The sequence below is a fragment of the Phascolarctos cinereus genome, unplaced genomic scaffold (genome assembly GCF_003287225.1).
Source record: "Phascolarctos cinereus isolate Bilbo 61053 unplaced genomic scaffold, phaCin_HiC Scaffold_1;HRSCAF=81, whole genome shotgun sequence".
Lineage (NCBI taxonomy): Eukaryota > Metazoa > Chordata > Mammalia > Diprotodontia > Phascolarctidae > Phascolarctos > Phascolarctos cinereus.
Genome location: NW_027555514.1, coordinates 265,373,318 through 265,399,744, shown reverse-complemented (window position 1 = coordinate 265,399,744; position 26,427 = coordinate 265,373,318). Strand labels below are relative to the sequence as shown.

Sequence of the window (26,427 nt, the reverse complement as noted above, 5' to 3'; positions counted from 1 at the left end):
AAGGGACGGCAGGGCTGCGGAGTCAGGCCCGGGGGGGGGGGGGGGGGGGTGGACATTGCTGCTCTAACGCCCAAGTCAGCCCAAGTCAGCCCCCGTCCGCTTTCCATGGTGCTGCCTCGTCCTGAGGGGAGAGGAAAGAAGGAAGGCAGAAAAGGAAGAGAGGGGAAAGGACAGGCAAAGGGAAGGGAGGGGAGAGGAGGGGAGGAGAGGTGTAAAGGAAAGGAAGAGAAGGGAAGGGAAGAGAGGGGAAGGGAAAGGAAAAGAAAGGAAGGGAAGGGAGGGGAAGGAAGAGAGAGGAGATGGGAGGGGAAGGGAAAGGAAAGGAAGAGGAAGGGAAAGGGACAGGGAAGAGAAGGGAAGGGAAGAGAGGGGAAGGGAGGGGAAGGGAAAGGATGGGCTGAGAAGGAAAGGGAAGAGAGGGAAAGGGAAGGAAGAGGAAGGGGAAGGGATAGGAGGGGAAGGGAAAGGAAGAGGAAGAGAAAGGATGGGATGAGAAGGAAAGGGAAGAGAGGGAAAGGGAAGGAAGAGGAAGGGGAAGGGATGGGAGGGGAAGGGAAAGGAAGAGGAAGAGAAAGGATGGGATGAGAAGGAAAGGGAAGGGAAAAGAGGGGAGGGGAAGGGAAGGGAAAGGAAAGGAAGAGGAAGGGAAAGGGAAGGGAAGAGAGGGGAAGGAACAGGAAGAGAAAGGATGGGATGAGAAGGAAAGGGAAGGGAAAAGAGGGGAGGGGAGGGGAAGGGAAAGGAAAGGGAAGAGAGGGGAAGGAAGAGGAAGGGAAGGGAGGAGAAAAGGAAAGGAAAGGGGGAGAAGGAAAAAGGAAGAGAGGAGAAGGGAAAGGAAAGGAAGGGGAAGGGAGGGGAAGGGAAAGGAAGAGGAAGAGAAAGGTTGGGATGAGAAGAAAAGGGAAGAGAGGAAAAGGGAAGGGAAAGGGAAGGAAGAGGAAGGGATGGGAGAGGAAGGGAAAGGAAGAGAAAGAGAAAGGATGAGATGGGAAAGGAAGGAAAGGGAAAGGAAGGAGAGGGAAGGGAAGGGAAGGGAAGAGAAGGGAAGGGGAAGGAAGGGAAAGGAAAGGAAGAGGAAGAGGAAGGGAAGGGAAGGAAAGGAGGGAAAGAGAAGGGAGAATCAAATCAAATTCTCTTCTACAGAACATTTAAAGCAAGTCTGTAAATCTACAAAATCAACATCTTTTTTTAAAAAAAATTCCTCCTAATTCTTAGAGCTGGAATTCAAAAGCATTAGAATAGAGCCCCAGTTATCAGTCCCCCCAGACCACTTCTGTTCACTGTCAGTATCTTGGGCTCTAACACACATTTCCACCAACTTAACTCCATTGACTCCACCTGACCTCATCCTCACACTCAGGCTAAACTGATGCCAAAAACAACTTGCAAAACCTCATGGCCAACATAAGTTAAAAATCCCCCCAGGCCTCATGGCCAAAAGTGTGTAGCATTCTTCATGGGAATTTGTGGGTCATTACCTCAGAGGCAGGGGCAGCAAGGTGGCAAAGTGAAAAGAGTGCCAGCCCTGGAGTCGGGAAGGCCTGAGTTCAAATCTGACCTCAGACACTTCCTAGCTGTGACTCTGGGCAAGCCACTTCACTCTGTTTGCCTCAGTTTCCTCTTCTGTAAAGTAAGCTAGAGAAGGAAATGGCAAACCACTCCAGGATCTCTGCCAAGAAAACCCCAAATGGGGTCAGGAGGAGTCAGACATGACTGAACACAACTAAATAACAATAACCACCCCCTCAGGGGCATCTTTGATTCTTTATAGGAACATAGGTTTCAAGCTGAAAGCAAGTAGCTTAATACGGAGGATCTTAAATCCAAGTTGAAAGGGGCATTTACAGATTGTCTAATCCAAGCCTCTCATTTTACAGATGAGCAAACTAAAACCCATAGGTCAGCAAACATTTATTAAGTACCTACCGTGTGCCAAGCACCATGCTAAGTGCTGGGAATACAAAGAACTTTTTAAAAAAAAAAAAAAAGGAGCCCACAGTTTAATGGAATCTAATAGACTAATCTAAGGACTAGTGGGGGGAGTCACAGGGCAGTAAGGAGCAGCACTGGACTCTGAACACTGCCTGTGCTCTGTCCATACCCCTACACGGCTGTCCAGGTGCTGGGCAGACTCAGTTTCTCTTCTAGCTTCATTTACAGATAGAGGCATTAGTGTGATGGACAGCATTCTGGACCCAAATCCTGCTTCAGGTACTTACTAGCTGGACCAGTCACTCAACCACCCTAAGCCTCAGTGTCCTCATCTATAAAATGGACCCCAGAGATCCCTTCAAGCAGATCTATGAACCTGTGACTTAGTGTTTTTGTTCAGTCATTTCATTCATGTCCAGCTCTTTGTGACCCCATTTGGGGTTTCCTTAGCTGAGATACTGAAGTATACAACTGGTCTGAGTGACACAATCAAAAAATGTAAATTAGAAAAATTAAGAAATAAGAAATGTGAAGCATTCAAAGAAACTTGAGAAGACTTGTATGAACTGATGCAGAATAAAGAGAACAGAACCAGAAGAACAATTTACACACTGACCACAATCTGATAAAGGAAAGCAAGATTATCGTGTGCCCAATTATGACTTCATGCCTCCCCATTCCTGGAAGAAATTAGGGACAACAGTACGTTCCCAATTTTTAGACAGAGTCAAGGAGTACCAGCTCTTAGCTTGATTGTGCTCATTTGTTATGAGAGAGGGTTTCTGTTTCAGAGAAGGTAGGTAGTTAGTGGGTAAGGATAGAGATCCCAAAAAAGTCAAAAAGAACACCAATAAAACACTTAAAAACTCAGAAGAAAGGAGAGGCTTAAATGATAGAAACAAAGCAATTTAGTTACTACCTTAAATGTATTACATACTTTTAAAAAAATAAACTGTAACAGGATTCGTCATTTCATACAAAATCCCCTTTTATCTGCTTCTTTTTATATTAAAATGTTGTTTCTGTTGATTATATTCATTAACAACAACAACGAAAAAGAAAAGGCTTTCAAATGGGAAAGTGGGGTGGGTGGTGGAAGCTTCCACCATAAATAACCACAAGGTCAGGACCTATCAGATGTGAAGTGGAGTCAGGAGACAGAGGAGCTCGCTGGTCGCCTGGAATATTTCATACCAATGAATAAGGGGATGCATGCTTTTTGTTGCCTGGCAACCTAGCAAGAGGTCACCTATAGCGAGCTCCACTAAGTAGCTCGCCATGGTTTCAGGATGATCAAACACATCTGTTCTACCTGGTAGGCATTGAATCAGCTCATTTTTAATTCCCCATTAAATTTTGATTCACAAGAAATGGCTGGCCTGTCTGTATGGGTATTTAATAGGAGAGAGAATAATGGAATTGGAGATGGGGAACAATTATGGCGCCAGAGGAAATGAAAATTCAACCCAAAGGGAATACATTTCACTCTGGGGTGGGAAAGCTAATGATGTCTTTGGAATATCACTTCAACTAAAGGTTTTAAATCGAAACCCCCTAGTGAAAAGGACCTATACTTTGCATGATTATGCATGCAGGAAGATGCCAACAGAATCCTTCATACCATTAATAGCAAGGCAATCCTTTCCCTCTCTCCCCATTAAAACCTATTGCATTTCTGTTACCTTATAAGTGTGTTATAAGATTATTTTCATAGAATCAAAAAACCTTAGGGCTGAAAAAGACTCCAAGGTTTAAAAAAAAAAGACTCCATGGGTTGCCTCCTAAGACTCCTATCAGACACATGAATCTCATTTCTTCCACTAAATATATCCCAAAGAGTAAGAGACTTACCTTCCATTTCCCTTGTATTGCCCCTTTTGCCCCCACCTCATCTCATCTTCCTCCCCACCCCTTCCCCACACTCCATTTTCTATACCCAGTACAGAACAGGTACTATAAAGATGCTGATGACAGTTGTGAACTGGTCCAATCATTTTGGAATGCAATTCAGAATTATGCCCCAAAAGTCACCGAACTGTGCATACCCTTTGACCTAGCTATATCACTACTAATTCTATATCCCTAAGAGATCAAAGAAAAGGACCGAGATAAACAACAATATTTCTAACAGTTCTCTTTGTCGTAACAAAGAACTGGAAATTAGGGGAGCGCTCTCTTGGAGAATGGCTGAAAAAAATTACATAATATGAATATAGTGGAATACTACTGTACCATAAGAAATGACCAAAGGTGTGGTTTCAGAGAAACCTGGGAAGGCTTGTGTGAACTAATGAAGAACTACATGAGCAGGACCAGGAAAACAATTTATACAATCAGGCAAACAGGTCTGAAAGACTTAAGAACTCTGATCAATTCAGTGACCAGCCAGGATTCCAAAGGACCCATGATAAAGTATTCTATCCACACCTTCTGAAAGAGAGGTGATGGATTCAAGATAAAGAGTGAGACGGACATTTTTGGAGAGGGCCAACAAAGGAACCATGTTTTGCGTAACTGTGAATATTTGTTACTAGGACTTTGTCAGCTCCTTGAGTGTGGTGGTTGTTCAACCATATCCAACTCTCCAACTCCATTTTGGGGTTTTCTTGGCAAAGATACTAGAGTAGTTTGCCATGTCTTTCTCCAGCTCATTTTACAAATGAGGAAACCGAAGCAAACAAGGTGAAGTGACTGAGGCCAGATATGAACTCATGAACATGAGTCTTCCTAATTCCAAGCCCAGCGCTCTATCCAATACTAACTTTGTGACTATAAGTTACAGAAAAGGTTCTGCCCTGCATTGGTGGATGGAATTTCCTCACCTGGAAGTTCCCTAAACTAATAATACCATGAGCCTTGTCTCTGGTCCTGGTATTGTTATTATTTGCTCTTATTCATATTTCACATGGTTAATATGGAGCTTTTTAGAGATTGCTCATTTGTTCTTTTTGATTATTTTAGCAAAAACTTTTAGAAAGCATGCTCAGGCATTTAGTAGGCAGCTTGACATCTGGTTTAGACATCTCTGACCAGTTGGGCAAACATGATATTTTATTCAGTTGGGACTAGACAAGAAATAGAGGTGAAGTGCCCAGCATCTGACATGCCCAGCACTTGACACTGACTATGGAGAAATCCCCAAACAGTCAAAATTAATTAAATGACATTAATTGGTGGGGGGGGGGGGACAGCGGCTTCAGGTGTGAGCAATACTGGAGCACCAACCCCAACCTTTGGTTAGATGGTCATTGTGGTTTACAACACAGGAGCCTCATGGCAGACCCTAAAAAGTGATGCAAATGCTAGCCAGGTGTACCAGTTGATTGTGTGTGTGTGTGTGTGTGTGTGTGTGTGCTCCAAAACTTAGCATAGCTCATATCTCCTCTGGGGCTGGGATTGGTACACCAGATGCTGAGAACAAACCTAATGTCCCATGACCAAGACACCCAAGGGAACCTCAAGAATAGCAAAAGAGGCAACAAGGAAGCTTATGGTTCCTGTGTTAACAGGAACCCAGTTATCCAGAGATCACCTGGAATGCAGGAATGGTCACTATGACTACAAATCAAAAGCGGGCCCTAAGTCCGCCTGTGTCTCCGAAAACCAACTGTCAGGACGCATGACTCGACTCAAGAACACCTTTCTTGTTTAGAGGATAATCACAGCTAACATTCATAAAGTACGGGGACTCTAAATCTGGGGTCCACATGCTGGGGGACTGCGGAGAAACTTCAGGGGGCCTTGGAGAAAGAAATACATCGTAATTTCAATTTAATTGGTTTCCGTTGTAATACCAGGTATTTTATTCTAAGCATTTAAGAACATTATGAGAAAGGGTCCACAGGCTTCACCACTGCCTATAGGGTCAATGACGTTAAAAATAAAAGACCAAACATCAATTTGACATTTTCGAGGGCTTTACAAATGTTACCTTGCTTAATCCTCACAACAGTGCTGTTATTATCCTCATTTTACAGATAAAGAAACCAAGAGGTTAAGTGATTTGCCTAGAATCCCCCAGAGAGTAAGAGTTTGAGGCAGGGTCCACGATCTGGTGCTGCTGACTTCCAGTCCACTGAGACTTGCTGGGATCACGGGAGCATGGCCTCAGAGGCCAACCAGCCCAGCGCTCTCATTTAACAGAAGAAGCAAGAAAAGCCCAGAGAGATGAGAGGAGGGGGCTCAAGGCCAGCTCCTCTGACTCCAAGGCTGCTGCCCTGGATACCATGCTCAGGAAGATGAATGATCCAGTAGAGCTCAGTGATCATTTGGGTAAAGTTACCACCATCGTGCCTCAGGAACTATTATTTTTTTTTTAAAAAACTGCTATTAGATATTAACAATATATAATAACAGCAACAGATGAGGAGGAAGGGAAGGGGGAAGAAGAGGATAATGACTATAATCATGGCTTAATTAATTAATTAAGCCTAACTCAATTGCTAATTAATTAATTAATCTGTGGTTTCCTTAGGATAGGGAACTCTCAGGTTAAGAAGGTCCCTCTGACAATGCAGGTCAGTACCTTCTTCATAGTTTATAAGTGGACAGAGCACAATTCTTTCTGATTATATCAAGAAAAAAGGCGTTGGCCTTTTTTTTGAGTCTGAGTTGTCCTTTTTCCCATCAGCCATCATCCAGCCCTACCTTTTGCATCCAGGCCATACGTGTGCATGCCCCCGGCACCCACTTGCAGACCCCAACCCCATTTCCAAAATCTAAGAATATAACAGGCTGACAGATAAAAGCCTGAACTCTTGTCTTCAGCTCTCTGCTCTCAGACTGAATTGGCCGACTCCCTCAGCTCCAAGGGGGCCCTTTCTTGTGGTTTGCAATGGGACTCTGTTATTCTCTAGCACTGGGAAGCTGCTGTACGTGAGAAGCCAAACCAAAATTAAGCAGCCCAAAACGGCTCAGTTCGGACCCTCCCATTGCCCACGCAAATGGAGTCTGTTGGGAGCAGGACCATGAGGAGGTCCTTACCAGCCATCCCTGGCCCACTGCCTTGGCTAAGTTTTAATAGACCATATGCTGGGCCTGTGTGCTCTCACCAAAACCAATAGCCTGTCTCTTGGCACTGGGCTAAGAGCTCGCCTGCCTCCTGGCTCTCTATAAACACTCATGGTTCCTTCTAATTTAAAGTCTTCCGAAGTGTTAATAAAAATAAAATAAAAAATGGCTCCCCAAATAAAAAATAATAATTCCCCATATTTCTTCCTACTGGGTAGAGGTGCTGTTAGCTAGGAGCTGATTTATTTTAAAATACCCACCGTGACTTCTCTGTCACAGGAATGAGGCCTATCTGGACACTCCAGGAACGTCCAATCTCTGTTATTAACTACCTGGCTGATGCTGGGCAAGTCACTTGACCCTTCTGAGGTCTTAGTTTCTCCCTCAATTAAAAAAACAACAACAACAAAGAAGGGGGTGGAGGATGCCGTACTAAGTTGCTTTCATCGATAATCAGAGATTTAGAGATCAGGGTACAAGCACAGGAAGGGAACAAGCATTTATTAAGTGCCTACTGTATACCAGGACCTCTGCTAAGTACCCTACAAATATTACCTCATTTGATCCTCACAACAACCATAGGAAGCAGACGCTATTATTCTCATTTCACACTTGAGGAAACTGAGGCAGACACTGGTTAAGTGACTTGCCCAGGGTCACATAGTAAGTGTCTGAGACAGGATTTGAACTCAGGTCTTCCCGACTCCAAGCCCAGTCTTCACTTCACTGAGCCATCTAGCTAGGAGTCTAGATTTATGGCTGGAAAGGATCTTAGAGGCCATCTAGCCCAACCTTCTCATTTTACAGATGGATAAACTGAGACCCAAGGAGGGAAAGGTATTTGCTCAAAGTTACACAGGCAGGATTGGGATGATAGGATCCAAGATTCGGACCTGGAAGGGACTTTGGAGGCCATTGAGACCAACACCTTCATTTTACAGATGGGGGAAGTGAGGGAGGTGACCCTCTGTGGCCTTCACTTTCTCCTCCCTCTTAAAAAAAAGGGAAGGGAGGTAGGTGTTATACTAAAGTCACAACCATGCATGACTACAGAGTTGAAGCTAGACAGATTATAGATTTAGATTGGAAGGGACCTGACAGGCCATGGAATCCATCCCCCACACTTGCACTAAGGTCCTCCTCAACTCTGTGTTCTAGGGTCCCTTTCATTGCCAATATCCTGTGTTGTAGGTTCTGAAATTCTCAGATCCCTCCCAGGTCTTAACAGTCAGTATCCCAAGGCTCCCTCTCTAGTACTGACATTCCATATTCTAAGTCTCCTTCCAGCTCCAACCTCCATGTTCTAGCTTTGATATTCTGTGTTCTAAGATCCAGGCTGACATTCCATGTCCCAGGGTTCTGCCCAGCTCTGACATTCTGTGTTCTAAAGTCCTTTTTAGCTGGGACATCCCCTACCAAAGTCTCTCCCAGCTCTAAGGGCCCTGCTAGCTCAGACAATATGTGTTCTAAGATCTAGCCCTGACACCCCATGTTTCAAGGTCCTACCTAGCTTGGACAATTTGTGTTCTAAGATGCCATCTAGCACTGACGTTCCAAGGTTTTTTTTAATTGTGTCATGCCATATACCAATATCTCTCCCAGCTCTGATTTGATCCTGAGGGCCCTGAAAGCTCTGACATTCTGTGTTCTCAGGTGGATTCCAGCCCTAATATTCTTTGGTTTCTCTGGTACCCCATGTTTCCCCAAACTAGTGCCACTGCTTAGAACCATGATGCAGCTGTACTATGCGAGGCACTAGGGATGCAGAGACAATCATGAAACACTGCCTGTCCTCTAGGAGTTTCTATTCTATTAGAGGAGATGACATATACATAGATAACCATATGTATAAGAAGACCCAAATTCAAATCCAGCCTCAGACACTCAGTAGCTCTGTGACTCTGGGCAAGTCACTTAACCTCTGTCTATGAAGGAAATGGCAAACCACTCCAGGATCTCTGTCAAGAAAACTCCACATGGGGTCACACAGAGTCAAATGTGACTGAAAAACGACTGAACAACAACAATAGAAACATATATAAAATAAATGCAAGAAAATTTGGAAGAAGGGAGTCCCTAGCAGCTGGGGAAGAAGTGTAGGGGAGAGATCCATAAAGAGTATAATAAAGATTAAGGAAAGCTAGGTGGTGCAGTGGATAGAGCACCGGCCCTGGATTCAGGAGGACCTGAGTTCAAATCCAGCCTCAGACACATAACACTTACTAGCTGTGTGACCCTAGGCAAGTCACTTAACCCCATTGCCTAGCCAAAAAAAAGCGGAGAGATGGGAGATAGAGTGTCATGTGTGAAGAATCCCAAGAAGGCCGGTTTGGCTGGACCTTAGTGTGAAGGGGAGTCACACAGAACAAGACTGGGAAGAGGGACAAAATGGTTTGGAGGACCATGGATTAGAGACTGAGAGCTGGAAGGACACCAGTCCGATCCTCTCATTTTACAGATGAGGAAACTGAGACCTGGAGAGGGTCAGTGTTTCATCCAGAAGTGGGATTTCACCCCAGGCCTTCTTGACTTCAAGCCTAGTCCACCCTCCCCTTCCACACTCCCTTGCAAGGTCTCAAAACTAACATGTGGCAGACAGCCAGGATTCCACGTCGAGGGCTCTTTCCATCAAACCCAAATGAGAACGAAAATTTAAAAAAACAAAACAAACTTGATTGTTGGACCAAGTCCTTTGATTTAGAGGTAGAAAGGCCCATTCAGATCATCTGGTCCAAATCTTATTTTACAGGTGAGAAAATGAATTCTAAGCTTCAGCAGATTACAGAACAGCTATCAGCCTTTGTAACTTTCATTTTCAATGTTTTTGTGGTTCCATTATATCTCCTGTAGAATTCTGTGAGTTTAACTATATCCCTCTTCTCCCCACTGCATAACAAAAATTTTTTAATGAATGAAAAACAGCAACTTTGAAGAAAACCTACCCGACTAACCTGACAGAACTAAAATCCCATCCCATCAACCCCTCTGGGCCCCATCAGGGAGGAGTTGCTTCCTGCCCCAACCAGGGAGAGGCTCCCTCCTGAGAGGCAATGCTATCTGGAAGGAATCCTACTTTTTAAATAGCAAGTCCTGCTTTATAAGTTTCCTTGCAGTAACCCTGGGAGGCAGGTAGTATAAATATTATCATCCCCATTGTACAGATGAGGAAACCAAAGGTCAGAGTTATGGGTTGACTGCCACATTAATAACGGGTGTAGGGCTTAGAATTAGAACCTGGATCTTCTGATTTCAAATTCCGTATGTTCTAAGCAGCACTGCCTGCCTCAGCAGACTACTCCCCAGTGCAAAAAAAAAAAAGGTAAGAAATGAAAAACAGATGATATAGATGGATGATAGAAAGATCAAAATTATCAAGTATCTAACATGTGACAGGCAGCCTAGGGGAGTGGATCCAGTGACAGCTTAGGAATCAGAAGCGTTGGGTTCAAATCCTGGATGTACTGACCGTGTTATCCTGGGCAAGTCACTTAACTTATCAGTACTTTGAACAATTCCCTAAGACTGGAAGTTGCAAACAAAGTACCAAAATGCTTTGCTAGAGAGTTTCTTTCCCAGTGAAATTTTACAGGTCTATTTTTTTTAAATGTGCTAGACCTTGAGGATACAAAGTAATTTTGTCATCAAGGAGCTCTAAACCTTCTACTTCAGCTGAGTCAAAGACTTGTGATACAAAGGGTCTTTTCCATGGTCTTTTCAATGCATAAATGAGGCACAAAGACCCTTTCTCTCTGCCAACCTCTCCATTTCTTGGTTAACTTTGATACTCGGCAAAGGATTCAGATTTGGGTCAGTTATATGTTAGCTGTCTTCCTAATCCCTAGATAGGGCTCATACAAGTTATAAATTCTGGATAGAAAATATACGTTGAGGGGCAGCTAGGTGGCGCAGTGGATAGAGCACCGGCCCTGAAGTCAGGAGGATCTGAGCTCAAATCCGGCCTCAGACCAAACACTTGACACTTACTAGCTGTTTGACCCTGGGCAAGTCACTTAACCCCAATTGCCTAAAAGAAAAAAAAAAGAAAGAAAATACACCTTGAGCATAAGGTGGGAGAAGAGACCTCGTCTGAGTGAATATAACCAATTAGGATGCTAGGAGGAAAAGAGACGGGAGGGGATGGGGTAGGACTGGAGGGAATGTGGTGGGATTGGAGGAAATGTGGTGGGACTGGAGGGAATGTGGTGGGATTGGGGGGAATGTGGTGGATTGGGGGGATGGGATGGATGGAGTAGGATTAGAGGAAATATGTTGGGATTGAAGGGGATGGGATGGGAGGACATGAGGTAGAATTACAGGACATAGGGTGATATTGGAGGGGATGGGGTGAGAATGAAACAGTAGATAGCAAAATGACACAGTTAAGAGATCTGTCAGTTTGCCTTCGTGGCCAACAGCAAATTTCAACAAATGAATCCCTCCATTTTTCCTGCCAATAAAAGCCCAGAAGCAAGAAAATCCATCCTGGCAAAACATGCATCTGTTGCGCTCCAGGCAGCAGTGTGATGTAAGCGTTCATTTGGCAAGCTGGTTCAGGCTTTGGCAGCTGAGCATATAATATGGAGACATCCTCATAAACACAGGTTTTAATGGCTGATGCTAAGTCTCCAGGCCCCATTCTGGTTTCTAAGCAACAAGCCTAGCTGGGGGGACGTGAGATGCCAGAAAGTAAAAGTCACAGACTGTTAAGGGCAAAAGAGACCTGACAAGGTAGGGGGCTGGAGCTCAGAAAGACCTTAGGCTACAGAATATCAGGGCTAGAAGGGCTCTGGGAACACAGAATGACAAGGCTGGGAAGGATCTTGGAATTGCTGTTGTTATTCACTTGTTTTAGTCCTGTCTGACTCTCTGTGACTCCATTTGGGGTTTTCTTGGCAAAGACACTGGAGTGGTTTGCCATTCCCTTCTCCAGCTCATTTTACATATGAGGACACTGAAGCAAAAAGGGTTAAGTGACTTGCCCAGGGTCACACAGCAATTATGTCTGAGGTCATATTTGAACTCGGGTTTTTCTAGCTCCAGGCCAGGCACTCTATCCACTGTGCCACCTCGCTCCCAAGGAACCTTGGAATATAGATTGTTATTTCTAGGAGGAACCTTATAACATAGAATCTTAGAACCTGAAAAAGATCTTACAGCACAGAATGTCAAAACGTGAAGGGTTCAAGAAATCCAGTATGTCAGAGATGAAAGGGCTTTTAAAACAAATGAGATAATATATTTGTAAAGTGACTGTTAGCACGGGGCCTGTCATACAGGAGTCATTTAATAAATGCTGGTTCCCTCTTTCCTGGAACGTGAAATGTCAGAGCCAGAAAGGATTTTAGACAGAGAACGAACGAATGAATGAATAAATGAACAGTTTAAGGAACTCAGTCTAGATGGGAGAAACAACCCATACCCAGCAGGGTTCAGCTGTGGCTATGGTCTGGACATAGTAGCAGCAAGGCTAACAGCAAGGCTCAGTGGTCCTCCACCTTCCTGGAGGCATTGTAGTGAGATGCACTAATTCATTTATCACATCTACTCATCAAAGCAGCGTCACCAACCACGTTCTCTCTCCCATTGGAGAGGCTCAGGCCCAAGGCTGTTTGGAAGGGCAAGGGAGGCCCAAGGATCACAGGAGATAGGGGTTCCAGGTTCCTTTCTATAGGGGTGGGAATGAGAAGGGGTTTCAACATCCAGCCAGGAAGGTGAAGGGAAACTGGCAGGAAAGTTGATAAGAAGGGGAAATCCTGGTGAGATTTGACCCCTTCACCTGTCTGGGCCTCAGTTTCCTCTCCTATAAAATGATCATGTTGGGCCTGATGATATCTAAGGGCTCTTCTGGCCTACAGCAACTTTGATGGGTCCTGAACCCCCTGGCAGTTTGGTGAAGTCTGTGGATCTCTTCTCAGAATAAGGTTTTTAAATGGTTAAAATACAGCACATGGGATTGTAAAGGAAGCCAAATATGTAGCAGAAGAGTCATAATTTTTTTTTGAAATCCAAGTTTATATACCCCAGGTTAAGAATGGACTTAAAGGTCTCTGAGGACTCTTGCTTCTCTTGTGAAAGGACCTGATCAAGGCCAAACCACCTCCATAAGATTGATCGGGCCAATCAACATGTCAGGCCCTTGGACATTTTCCAGAGTCAGCTAAGACCATGCTCTTTGCCTGCCCTCTATCAATCAATAGGGGCAAAAAGGTCAGGCAACTTTCCAAAGGCTGCTCTAGTATTGTAGCTGCTGCAATGGGAAATAGAAATCCCCAAGTACACTGGGTATGGATCAGGCCGGCCCAGAGAAGGCCAAGGAGTACTTAGTTATTTCAGCCCCTTGGACGAGGCCCAGGCCACTCTCTGCCACAGAATTTTATGCAAATAGTATTATTCCCTGATCACGAGCGTGCCTCTGTCTTCCTCCCTTCCCTGCTATCACAATAAATTACGTTGTTGGTTAAAAATTTATTTTTCAGAGTGAAATAATTACACCCAGGCCAGGCTTCATGACACCAGCACTCCATCAAAGGGATGTATTATTAATACTAACGTTCTTCTGTCACAACTGCCCACTTAATTTGAAATGAAGTATCCAATTAAGTGAGGAAGGGAAGCTTTCTACTTTCCAGGAAAATGCTCAGGCAGTGACTTTACCTTGACTGTTCTTCCTCATACCTCACTAATTAACTAAAGAGTTGTTTCGTGAGGCCTTTGCTTGGTGGAAATGAGTGATGTTTTTGTTGGGAACATAGCAAGAAAGGGCGTCTATTTCACATTTAACTCCTGATGGGGATAAAGCAGCAAAACCTCTCAGCTGTAGCTTGTCACCTGTCACTGCAGAAAAGGAAGACCTGCAGTCCCAGATGTGAGGAAACCCATTTCCTGCCTTTTATTAGACAGGTGGAAACTAGAGGTACAGAATGGTGCATACACTGTTAGACAAAGTCACTGTGGTTTTTCTTAACTACTTAATTGTCAGGGGTAAAGGATCTATATGGAAATGACTTTGATATGAAAAGAATGGAAGTGAGAGAGGGAGGGAAGGAAGGAGGGAGGGAGGGAGGGAATTGTAGAAGAAGGGAAGGAAGGAGAGAAGAAGGAAGGAAAAAAGGAAGGAAAGAAAGGAGGGGCAGGAAGGAAGGAAGGAAAGGAGGAGGATAGGAAGGATAGAAGGAGGTATATGGAAGGAGAGAAGAAGGGAGGGAGGGAGAGAGGAAGGAAGGAAAGGAAAGAGGGAGGGAGGGAAAGAGTAAAAGAGGGAAGGAAAGAAGGAGGGAAGGAGGAAAGCAGGAAAAGAAAAAGGGAGGGAAGGAAAAAGGGAGGGGAGGAAAAAGAGAGGGAAGGGGAAGGGAGGAAAGAATGGAAGGAAGGAGGGAGAGAAAGAAGGAAGGAAGGAGGGAGGGAGGGGAAGGAAGGAAATTGGTACTGTAGCTCTGTTCCTCACACACACAGCACTAAATCTCCCATCCCTCAGCCTATGCATAGGCCTTCCTGCATGTTTGGAACACATTCTCACTTCATCTCTACCTCAAAAAATCTCTCTCTTCGTTAAAGAAGCAACTCTAGTGCCACCTTTTATACAGAACGCCTTTCCTGATTTCCAACCACCACCCCCTCCTTCTCTCACTACCTTCTATTTATTTGGTCTATTGATTCTTTCTATTCTCATATATGTACATATTGTCTCCCCTGTTACAGTGTAAGCTTCTTACCTATAGAGACTGTTTCATTTTTGCCTTAGTATTCCCAGTGGTGGCACAAAATAGACATTTTAAAAATGCTTGTGGATAGACTGATTCCATTTGCATTATTTCATAAAAGCCTTTCCAGATTCCTTCTGTATTTTCCATCCTTGACAGCTAGACACTCTGAGAATCATACAAAAAGTCCCAAGTCCCCTCCTCCACACTGATGAAGAAGCCAAAACTTCCAGAAAGCACAGGAGAAACGGAGGCATGTCAGGAAGGCACCCTTAAGACCTCAACCCAAACAGAAACATCACTTGATGCCTCAGTCGAAAACCAGGTTGTTATTTTCAGATCAGCAAACAGCCTTTTGCAAAGTCCCACACCGTCTGGCAACATCCCCATTTCACAGTGGAAGCGCCAATAACAAAATCATAGAATCTCAAAGCTAGAAGACGGCTCAGGGCCCAGATAGCTACAACTGATCCCTGAACAAGAACTCCTCTCTGCAACGTGCCGAATAAGTAATCCAGCCTTTGTTTAAGGACCTCCAGTGAGGAAGGACTTGTGACCTCCCAAGGCAGCCCCTTCTACCTCTGGCCAGCCTCCCCATTAGAAAGTTTTTCTTGACATTGAGTCGAAATCTGTCTTTGTACAACTTTTACAACATTATGCTTTAGACAGAGGCCAAGCAGAACAGATCCAATGTCAATCCTCACAGTCTTGCAAAGCCCAGGGAATATTGCAAAACGATATCTAAACAACCAAGATTCCACAAAATTTACAGGTGCTGTAATCAGCAAGAAGTGTCTTTAGAATATGTCTGTCAGTAAGCATTTCTTAAACGCTCGCTATGTGCCAGGCACCATGCTAAGTGCTGAGAATACAAAGGAAGATAAAAAATAGTGCCTATGCCAAGGAGCTCACCATCTAATGGTCACCTACAAACAAGAAACAGACAGGATAAACTGCAGATGATCAACAGAGGAAGGTGCTAACATTAATGGGGTCAAGGTAAAGCTTCTGGTAGGAGGTGGGATTTTCACTGAGACTTGAAGGAAGTCAGGGAGGCCAGGAGGAGGAGATGGGGAGGGGAGTACTCCGAGCATGGAGCCATTAGATGAAGCCCACTGTGAAAAACACAGGAAAGCCAGCAGGATCACTGGATCTCAGTGGGTGGCAGCAAACAAGGTGTAAGAAGACTAGAAAGCTAGAAAGGGGCCATGTTACAAAGGGCTTTGAAAGCCAAGCAGAGAAGTTTACATTGAATCCTGAAGGTAACAGAAAACCACTGGAATTTATCGAATAGAGGGGGATATGGTAAGATCTGTGCTTTGGGAAGATCACTGGTGGCTAAACAGAGGATGAATTGGAGGAGGGACCCATCTGAGTCAGGCAGCCCCAAGCAGCTATTGCCATAGTTATGAAGAGATGAGGTTGTGCACCAGAAGGATGGCAGTGACAGAGGAGAGATGGGAGCAAAAAGGAGAGATGTTAGGAAGGTAAAAACAAGATCTCTCTCCTTTGGCCACTGTTAAAGAACTAGGGAATTTCAACGAATACCTATGGAGCTTTGAAACCATTTCATTGAGAAACTAATATTAACTGAATGAATGACTTCCCAGTGCGGGAAAAGTCTCTGCCTGATGAAATGACTTTGAAAGATGTGATGGACTGGCTGAATTCACGAAATATAAATGAGGAGCTAATAATTAAAACAATTACTTTAATGCCCTTTCAAAATCAGTCCAGACACAGCAGCTTACGACGATTACCGATGTCAGTCTTTGAGCATGAAACTTCAAAAATGCAATTGGGAAGTGAATAAGCATTTTTATAGCTCCCGCTATGTGCCATGCACTGTGCTAACTGCTTTATGAATATCACCTCATTTGATCAGTCTCCATCAGAGAGAAGCACTGGGAAAAATTAACTGGAGGCAGCTAGGTGGCTCTGTGGAGAGAGCTCCAGGGCTGGAGTCAGAAGGATCCGAGTTCAAAGTCAGCCTCAGATACTGCCTTGCTTTGTGACCCTGGGCAACTCATTTCACCCTGTTTGCCTCAGTTTCCTCATTTGTAAAATGAGCTGGGGAAGGGAATGGCAAACCACTCCAGTATCTTTGACAAGAAAACCCCAAACAGGGTCACGAAGAGTAAGACTGAAACAACTGAACAGCAAATAATTAATGGATGTTTATTTATCTGTTGTTTTCAGGTTTGTAAAGCCCTAAATACAGTATCTCGTCTAAGCTCAAAAAACACTTTCCACAGTACTGACAACATTGTTTTCATGGTATGAGGCCACTAGGTGGCACTGTGCATAGAGCTCTGGGCCTGCAGTCTGGAAAACCGAGTTCAAATTCCACCAAATTTCACATTTATCAACTCTGTGATTCTCGGAAAGTCACTTAACATCTGGCTGCCTCAGTTTACCCATATGAAAAATGAAGATAATAATAACACATACCTCCTATTGTTGTAGGGAGAATAAAACGTGATAATATTTGTAAAGAACTTTGCAAACCTTAGCATGCTATGTAAATGTGTTATTATCATTATTATTTTTCTAAAGTATAGCTCTATTTCAGTCCCCTGCTCCCTCTTGCCTCTAGAATCCAATGCAAACCCTTCTGCTTGGCATTTAAAGCCCTGGGTGATCTGGTTCCAGGCTACCATTCCAGAGGTAGTAAACACGAATCCCCTTACCTCACTGGTCCACTCAGACACTCCGTTCCCTTTCCACATCTTTAGCCAGGCTGTGGCCCATATGCGGAATGCATTCCATCCTCATTCCACCTCTCAAAATCCAGTTCCCCTCCAAAGTCAGTCCAAGTCTTAATTCCAAGAGGCCCTTCCAGATGGGCCCTGTCAATGTCTCCCTCTACCCCACAGCGATTTTGGTGTGTTTGTGTGCATTTCATCGCTTTCGTGTATATTTCTCCAGCGCTTAGCACAATGACTGGCACATATTAGGCACCTAATGAATACTCACTGACTGGCTGATCTTGTAATAATCATACATATACATGCTGTCTCCTCCTATAGCATAGAGGTCCCTAGAGGGCATTTTTGTCTTCATAATAGAGTGCCTGGCACATAGTAGGTGCTTGCTAAATGCTTAATAATTGGTGAATTGATTAGAAACTCCCTCTATCAATACAGACAAGGAAACCAGCAACTCCTTGGTAATTAATGTATTCCAGAACTGCCAGGAGCACTGAGAGGTTAAATGGCTTGTTCTGGGGAACACCACTAGTGTGTCAGAGGCAGGACTAGAACCCTTGTCTTGCCAACTCCCTTTAATCCTCTTTGACAGGCTACTTCTTTGTGTTTGTTTTTTTGGGTTTTTTTGGCTAGGCAATGGGGTTAAGTGACTTGCCCAAGGTCACACAGCTAGGAAGTCTCAAGTGTCTGAGGCAGGATTTGAACTCAGGTCCTCCTGACTCCAGGGCCGGTGCTCTATCCACTGCACCACCTAGCTGCCCCTGACGGGCTACTTCTTGAAGAACAGACTCAGCGGTATTTTACCGCCCGAGCTCAGAGCATTTTTGCCTTGTTCAACCCCCTGAGTAAGTAGCCATTTCCTCCCTCTGCCCCGGCTGGTCTCTATGCAAGCCAAGGGCTTACCTTGTCATAGTAGTACCGCAGGGCGCGGCTCAGCTTGTCGTAATTCATATTCGTCTTGTTCTTGCGCAGTCCCCACAGTTTGGCCACCTCTTCTGCCTTGAGAAGCTTGAATTCACCATCATTGGAGGTCCAACAGATTAAGTGCTCATGCTTCTGGTCCAGCAGCAACTGTAACAGGAACTGCCACAGCGTGATTGCACTCTCCATACCTGGAGGGAGAGCAAGCAGGCAGAGGTCACGGGTGGCCACCTGGCATGTGTAGCCCATTCTCCAGCTCTAATCAAGAGAACTTCAAAGGCAACCGTTGCTAGCACCTCCCCTGGGAAGACCAATGGAGGATGGGGTGCTGAAATTTTTTTTTTAATTGCAAATCTTAAGCTTAGGAGGAGCATTGGACCTGGAATCAGGAAGACCTGAGTTCAAGTCCAGCCTCAGACGCTTACTAGCTATGTGACCCTGGTCAAGTCACTTTAACCACTGTATGCCTCAGTTTCCCCATCTGAGAAATCTGGGATAACAAAAGCAACCCAAGGTTGTTGTGAGAATCAAATGACATAACACATGCACACTGCAAGGGGCTCGTATACACTTTAGCTATTAATGTTATTGCTGTTATTGTCATTATTATTTTTGTAGTTACATAATAACATCCCTCATCCTCCTGCTGCCAGTGTTTCCCTCATGAAAACTTGTAATACACACACACACACACACACACACACACATATATATACATATATAAATACCCACACAATATATCCACATGTATATATACATATAAGTATCATATGTATACACATATGTATATATCTATACATACATATACATATATGTACATGTTCCCCCTCCCCCACACCACATAGACACATGCCCGCCCACCCACCCACTCCTACCACATGAATTTCTTGACATCAGGGACTGTTTCATTTTGGTTTTAGATACCCTCTCTCCCCCATCTGAGTGCCTGGTACACAGAGGGTGCTTAATAAATGCTTATTGACTGAGTTAGTCCATTAATCAAAAAATATTTATTAAGCACCTACTATGTGTAAGGCACTTTGCTAGCAGCTGGGGACAAAAATAACAAAGAATGAATTGATTGAAGCTTGTGAACAGCCAGCTAAGTGGTGCAGTGGTGAAAGAATTGGACCTGGAGTCAGGAAAACCTGAGTTCAAATCACATCTTGGAGACTTACTAGCTGTGTGACCCTGGGCAAATCACTTAACCTCTGCCTCAGTTTCTTTCTCTGTAAAATAGAGATAATACTAGCACCTACCTCCCAGGTCTGGTGCAAGGTTAAAATGAGACAATATTTATAAAGTGCTTTGCAAACCTTAGCATGCCAGTTAGATATTAACTATCATTATTACAACTTAAGGAGTATAGTCATGCACTAGATTCAACAACTCAGAGTTGGAAGAGACTTTAGAGATGAACTTCAAAGACCCTTCATTGCTTCTACCACATTCAGGAAGCCTTTCCTGACCCTCCATTAATTCCTGCACCTTTCCTCTGTTTATTTTTTTTTCCAATTTATCCTGTATATGTCTTATTTGAACATAGTTCCCACGTTGTCTCCTCCATTAGACTTCAAGCGTCTTGAGGGCAGGGACCGTCTTTTACCTTTTTTGATATCCCCAGTGCTAAGCACAGTGCCTGACACAGAATAAGCATTTAATAAATGTTAATTAATTGACTTACTAACCTTTAGGATCAACTATAAACTTCTTTTGGGGGCATTAAAAGCCCTCCATAATTGGGTTTTAATGGACTTTTCCAGACTTATATTCCTTATTCCTCTTCATACACTCTTCTTTCCAGACAAACTGGCTGACACTGTAGGTAGTTATAATATAACTAGGTAGGTATATATAAGAGTGCTGTCCCCAGTTTACAGAGGAGAAAACCAAGGCTAAGGCAGTTAAAGGGACTCATCAAAAGTTACAAAATAATCCACAAGCAGATGTGATCAGCAGCAGGGACACAAAAAGAAGACTGCACAAAGAAGTGGAGCGAAAAGGGTCCTAGACTTTATTTTTGGGTGACCTGAGTTCAAATCCCACTTTGCTGTGAAGCCGTGACCACAGCATCTCTTAATCTGTTTTCTCATTTGTAAAATTGCATTTTACCAACACCTATGAAATACTTATTACATGCGAGACACTGAGAGGCAGGATGGGGCAGTGGATAGAGAGGGTCGCAGACAGGCCAGGCCCAAGTGTCACCTGTGACACTGACGTAAGTAACTCTCTAGGACAGAGGTTTTTAACCTTTTTTATGTCTTGGACCCCTCAACCCCTTTGGCAAACGGGTGAAGCTTACAGCCCCTTTCCCAAAATCATGTTTTTAAGTGTAGAAAATAAAATACACAGGTTAACAAAGGAAACCAATTATGCTGGAATTATCCAAACATTTCTGGAAATGAGCTTATGGACCCTGGGATTAGGAAAGCCTGCTCTAAGACTGTCAACTGCAGAGTGGTTGCCAATGTCCATTGGTGTAAGGAACTTATTCACTGGGAGCTCCCTATATCAATAACATTGCAGATAAGCTCTGTAATAATGATAGCACCAACCTCCCTAGGTTGATTTGAGGGTCCCAGATCTACAGCTGAAAGAGACTCATGCAGTACAACCCCTTCATTTTACAGATAGAGAAACTGAGGCCCAAAGAGGTAAAGTACCTTATAGAATCCTAGCTCTAGAGTTGGAAAGCACCTCAGAGGTCATCTAATCCAACCTCCTTCATTTGACAGATGGGGAAACTGAGGGCCTGAGAGGTTAAGTCACTTGTAACTATTAAGTCACAAAGCTGGTAAATGGAAGAGCTGACATTTGAACCTATGTTCTCTGACTCTGGAGCCTTCTTCACTATGTACACAAACGTCAGGGAATAATTAGCCTTGTGGTCTCAGTTCTTTTTTTCTTTTGGTTAGGCAATTGGTGCTAAGCGACTTGCCCAAAGCCACACAGCTAGTAAGTGTCAAGTGTCTGGTCTGAGGCCAGATATGAACCCAGGTCCTCCTGACTCCAGGGTTAGTGCTCTATCCAATGTGCTACCCAGCTGCCCCATGTGATCTTAGTTCTAACCCAGTGCTACACCATTAGTGTGCCCGGGGTAGATTGAGAAGAACAGAAGGGACAGAGCAAATGGCAGTAATGTGTGGGCTAGGACTTAACACAGCTGCCCTAGAAACCACCCCCCCACCACCACTAGCTTCCATCCACACCTAGGAACCATAGTCCTAGGATTAAGATCTGAATCTGGTGACTCACCGCAAGTAATATCCTCTCCACCTGAGATGACTCACTCACTGTCTCTGGCTCCTTCTTTCTAAGGCAGGTTATGGCCCACAAGTTGGCAGATCCACTTTTTCCTTTCCTTGAGATTGCACAATCTACTTCTCTACTCAGAACCCACCGGTGGGGGCCTATCATGATCCTCCAACCACACACATCTTCACCGCTCAAGATCCCTCTGACACATAGGCCATGTGAGCCTGACCACATAATTACTGTTTCATAGAGGTAGTGAGACATCTGGCCAGTGAAACAGGAGATCCCCAAATTCCAATGCTGCGTGGCCCAAAGTTAATCTTTAATTTCTCTGAATCTCACTTTCTTCTTCCGTAAATTAAGGGTAAGGTTAATTCTGGTGCCCACTTCTTGAGGCTGCTATGAAAATCAAATGAGATGAGGGCATACATTGTTGGGTTGTTTGTTTGTTTTTTGAGGTAGTTGGGGTTAAGTGACTTGCTCAGGGACACACAACTAGAACCTGTCTGAGGCCACATTCGAACTGAGGTCCTCATGACTCTAAGACTGTGCTCTATCCACTGAGCCCCCAAGGTACCCTGGCTCAAAGCTTTTTGAAAGCCCTACATCTCTGTGGAAATGCCAATTATCATTACTTTCCTTTGAATTTACAAAATGAGCTATGGGAATCTTAATGACTTCTTCCCACCCTTTTATCTGACACAGAACAGAAGTCCTGAATGGGACAGCAGGACTAAGACGGGAGCAGCAATGTGGTATCATAGACCGTGATGGGTCTAGACTCCAAGGGCCTCTGTTCTAATCCTCGCGCCCTCCCCAACCTGACTTCTCTGGGACCCATTTTCTCCATCTGTAAAATAACAGGCCTGGAGGGGGCAGCTAGGTGGCACAGTGGATAGAGCACCGGCCCTGAAGTCAGGAGGACCTGAGTTCAAATCCGGCCTCAGACCAAACATTTCACACTTACTAGCTGTGTGACCCTGGGCAAGTCACTTAACCCCAATTGCCTGAAAAAAAAACAGGCTTAGAATCAATACGCTCTAAGGTCCTTTCTTCCTCTGATCTTCTTTGCCCCTGCCTTCTCATGAATGATAGATTTAGAGCCGTAAGAGAGTTTTTCGTAAAAAATCTAAAATGTGAAATTTTATTCATAAAATGTAAAAATTGTTTATAAAAATGTAAAATTCACTTTATAGAAAACGACTCTAAGGCCCAGAATGGTTAAGCAGTTTGTCCAGGGTCACACAGGGAATAAAAGCAGCATTTGAACCCAAGTCCACTGACCTTGGAGCAAGTATACTTTCCATTATATCATGTTACTCAGTTTAAAAGTAGTTTTTAGTAAAAAAATTTTTATATATATATATATATATATATACACATATATATATATATACATATATATATATACATATATATATATATGTATATGTATATGTATATATATTTAATGCCATGAATGGTGAAGTCCCAGAAGGCAGTTGGCAAGAGACTGGGATAGCAGGAAAGACCATGAAAGTTTCCAACTCCTCAAGCCTATATAGGTTTGTGTAAAGAGAAGAAATCAAAGCCCACTTTTCTCCAGGGGTCTCTCATCACTTACCATCCACAGCAGACCCCAGGCAGTCATCAGTGCAGTTTTCCAAGGTCTACCAGGTAATCTGAGACATTTAGGACAGAGTCAAATGTATTTGTCCTAACAGGTCTCTGGCTACTGGAAACTGTCTCTCCTGTGTCCCTATTTTCTAGTCTTGCTGACCTAGACTTGGCTACTGTAGGCTAGGTGTAAATAATTCACAATGTTTAACCTAGTGCCTTGACACTGGGGTCATCAGTTACCCGGCCAACCCCCCTTTCTGCTGAGTCTCTAAACTATCACTTCCTTATTTCTCATGCACCCCAAGCCTAGATGTGGGTCAGTGATAGTAGCTGGAGAGAAAGGGGTAGAAAAGGAAATACATTTGAAAAAAGAGTCCAATGGGTACCTATAACAACATGCTAACTTTAAAACTACTGGGGATACAGAACACACACATTTCTGGAGGGGTATATAAGGTAGAGGGGCAGTTAGGTGGTGCAGTGGATGGAGCTCCGGCCTTGGAGTCGGGAGGACCTAGGTTCAAATCCAGCCTCAGACACTTCCTAGCTGTGTGACCCCGGGCAAGTCACTTCACCCTGTTTGCCTCAGTTTTCTCATCTGTGAAATGAGCGGGAGAAAGAAAGGGCTGATCATTCCAGTATCTTTGCCAAGAAAAATGCCAAATGGAGTCATGAAGAGTTGGACAGGACCGAATAACAAGGTTCAGCAGGAGAGCTAGCAGGAAATGATTGGTGCAAAAACAAGAGGCAACAATAAAATCTGAAAACAAAATGATAGGGTTCAATGACTCTGAGGTCCCTTCTATCTCCAGTCTATGATCAGTCAACAGTTACTGAGGGCTCACTACCCACTTCAAAGCAATTCTCTGCAGATGACCAAAGCACACTCAAGTGTCATTAATGTTTCCAAGGAATGCTCTAAATTCTCTCCTTTGTGATCAAGTGGATGCTAGCTACCTATGCTCTCCTGGGCACAACAAAGGCTCACACCTAGATTTGGATACAAGAGGACGTGGGTTCAAATCCTGTCTCTGACACTATCTGCGTGACTTTGGGGAAGTCAATTCCCCTCTCTGAAACTCAGTTTCCTCATCTGTAAAATAGGGGGATGAATTAGATTAGTCATTGGGGTCTCTTAATCCTATGACCCAGTCCTACACAGCTGGGCAATGTGTAGGAGGGACAAAAGTGGTTTAACCTGGGTGACTCCAGACATCACCTGTCTAGGCCTCAGTCCCCTCACCTGTAAAATGAGCAGGTGAAAGTACCAGAGATTCTTAAACTGGAACCCATAGACTTAAAAAGATTATTAAATATTTTAAGAAGTGTATTTCAATATAATTATTTCCTATTCTAATCCTATGACTTTTCTTCTTCTAAAAACATAATTCTGAGAAGGCATCTTTAGGATTCCTCAGACAGCAAAGGGTGCCGAGCCTTACAAAAAGGTGAAGAATCCCTGGACTGAGAAAGCCCTCCTAGCTCCCCAGCCCATGACTCTGTCAGGCATTCAAGAGGGAACGCATTCCCTAGGTGCCAAGCACCATGCTAGGGGCTAGGGATCAGGGAAGAAGCAAAAGCTGACTCTGTCCTCATGGAGCTGCATTCTGACAGGGAGATGATAGCGCGTAGAAACTAGATGGGAGGTAGCGGCCACCTGGATCAACAGACTCTGTGCTCACTGCAGGCAGGACTGTGATCATAAATTCTGTCTTGCCCTGAATCTGCCAAGGTCAAGAGTGCCCCCACTTCAGGCCACGTTTCTCCCCGCTCTCGCTAGTCATTCCTTCCTCCCCCCTCCTTCTTCTCCTTTCTTCTCCTCTGTGTGTTTCTTTCCTATACACACCCTCCTTCTTTCTCCCTTTCTTTCTCTGGCCCTCTCCTCCATCTCTCTGTCTCTCTGTCTCAGTCCGTCTCTCTCTCTCTCCTCTCTTCCCCTCTCCTCTCTGTGTCTCTCTATGTGTTTCTCTTACACACACACACACACACACACACCCCTGCTCTCTTTCTCCTTTTCTTTCTCTGACCCTCTCTTTCAGCCTCTGTCTCTCTCTGTGTCTGTCTGTCTCTGTCTCTCTCCTCTCCTCCCCTCTTCTCTCTGTTTCTGTGTGTGTTTCTCTTACACACACACTACTCTCTCTCTCTCTCTCTCTCTCTCTCTCTCTCTCTCTCTCTCTCTCTCTCTCTCTCTCTCTCTCTCTCTCTCTCCCGTTCTTTCTCTGGCCCTCCCTTCCACCCCCTCTGTCTGTCTGTCTCTGTCTCTCTTCCTCTCTTCTCTGTGTGTGTTTCTCTCTCCCCTTCACACACAGCCTCTCTCCGTCTCTTCCACCCCCTCTGTCTCTGTCTCCCTCCCCTCCCTCCCCCTCTCCCTTCTTTTCCTCTCCTGCCCCCTCTCCCCTCTTTTTCCCTCCCTCCCTTCACTGGAAGGAGAAGAGATCAGAAAATTGCGGAGAGCAGAGGAACAGAGAACACGAAGGGGCCTGCCTGCCCCAAAGCTGGTCCTCCCTCTTCCACCTGTGCTTTACTGCGCCTACCACAAGATGGCACAAGGCAGCTTACTATAGACGGAGGGTGAGCCTGAACGCCAATCTCCAGTCTAGACTGAGTTGTCTCAGCTTTTCCTTCTCATGGAACCTGTTGCAGATTTAGGCAGGATCAGCAGATCACAGATTTGGAGCAGGAAGGGACCCAACCCTTTCATTTTATAGACGAGGAATGTGAGGCTCAGAGTGACCTGCCTGAGGTCACACAGGGAATAAGTAGCAGACCTGGGATTTGGAGGAACCATAACATTCTTTTCTTGGGACCATGCTGCCTCCTTTTTTCTTTCATTTGACTGCTAGTATCCGAGAAGCAACACGGCACAGTGGAAACAGTGTTGGATTGGAAGCTAAAAGGACCTGGGTTCGAATCTTGCCTGTGATGCTTTCCTTCACTTCCCTTTCTAGGCCTCAGTTTCCTCAACTGCAAAATAAATAAGGAGTTTGGCCTGGATAACTCTTTTTTTTTTCTTTTTAGGCAATTGGGGTTAAGTGACTTGCCTAGGGTCACACAGCTAGTTAAGTGTCAAGTGTTTGATCTGAGGCCAGATTTGAACTCAGGTCCTCCTGACCTCAGGGCCGCTGCTCTATTCACTGCACCACCTAGCTGCCCTGGCTTGGATAACTCTTAAGGCGCCTTTCACCTTTAAATCTATTGATACCACTTAGGCAATTGCCTGAACATTTCTGATCCTCCACTTCCTCGTCTGTAAACTTAAGAGACTGGACTAGATGGTCTTTGAAGTCCCAGCTCTAAAT

At 44.4% G+C, this 26,427-nt stretch overlaps 1 protein-coding gene across 1 annotated transcript in view; it reads right to left on the bottom strand.

The window, feature by feature from the left end:
* Nucleotides 1-26,427, bottom strand: part of ELK3 (ETS transcription factor ELK3) — a 96,500-nt gene that overhangs the window by 24,582 nt on the left and 45,491 nt on the right. The window contains exon 2 of the mRNA XM_021006448.2: nucleotides 18,254-18,462. Within this exon, the coding sequence (XP_020862107.1) occupies nucleotides 18,254-18,460 (207 nt within the window). The 5' untranslated portion in view covers nucleotides 18,461-18,462. The remainder of the gene's footprint in view (nucleotides 1-18,253; nucleotides 18,463-26,427) is intronic.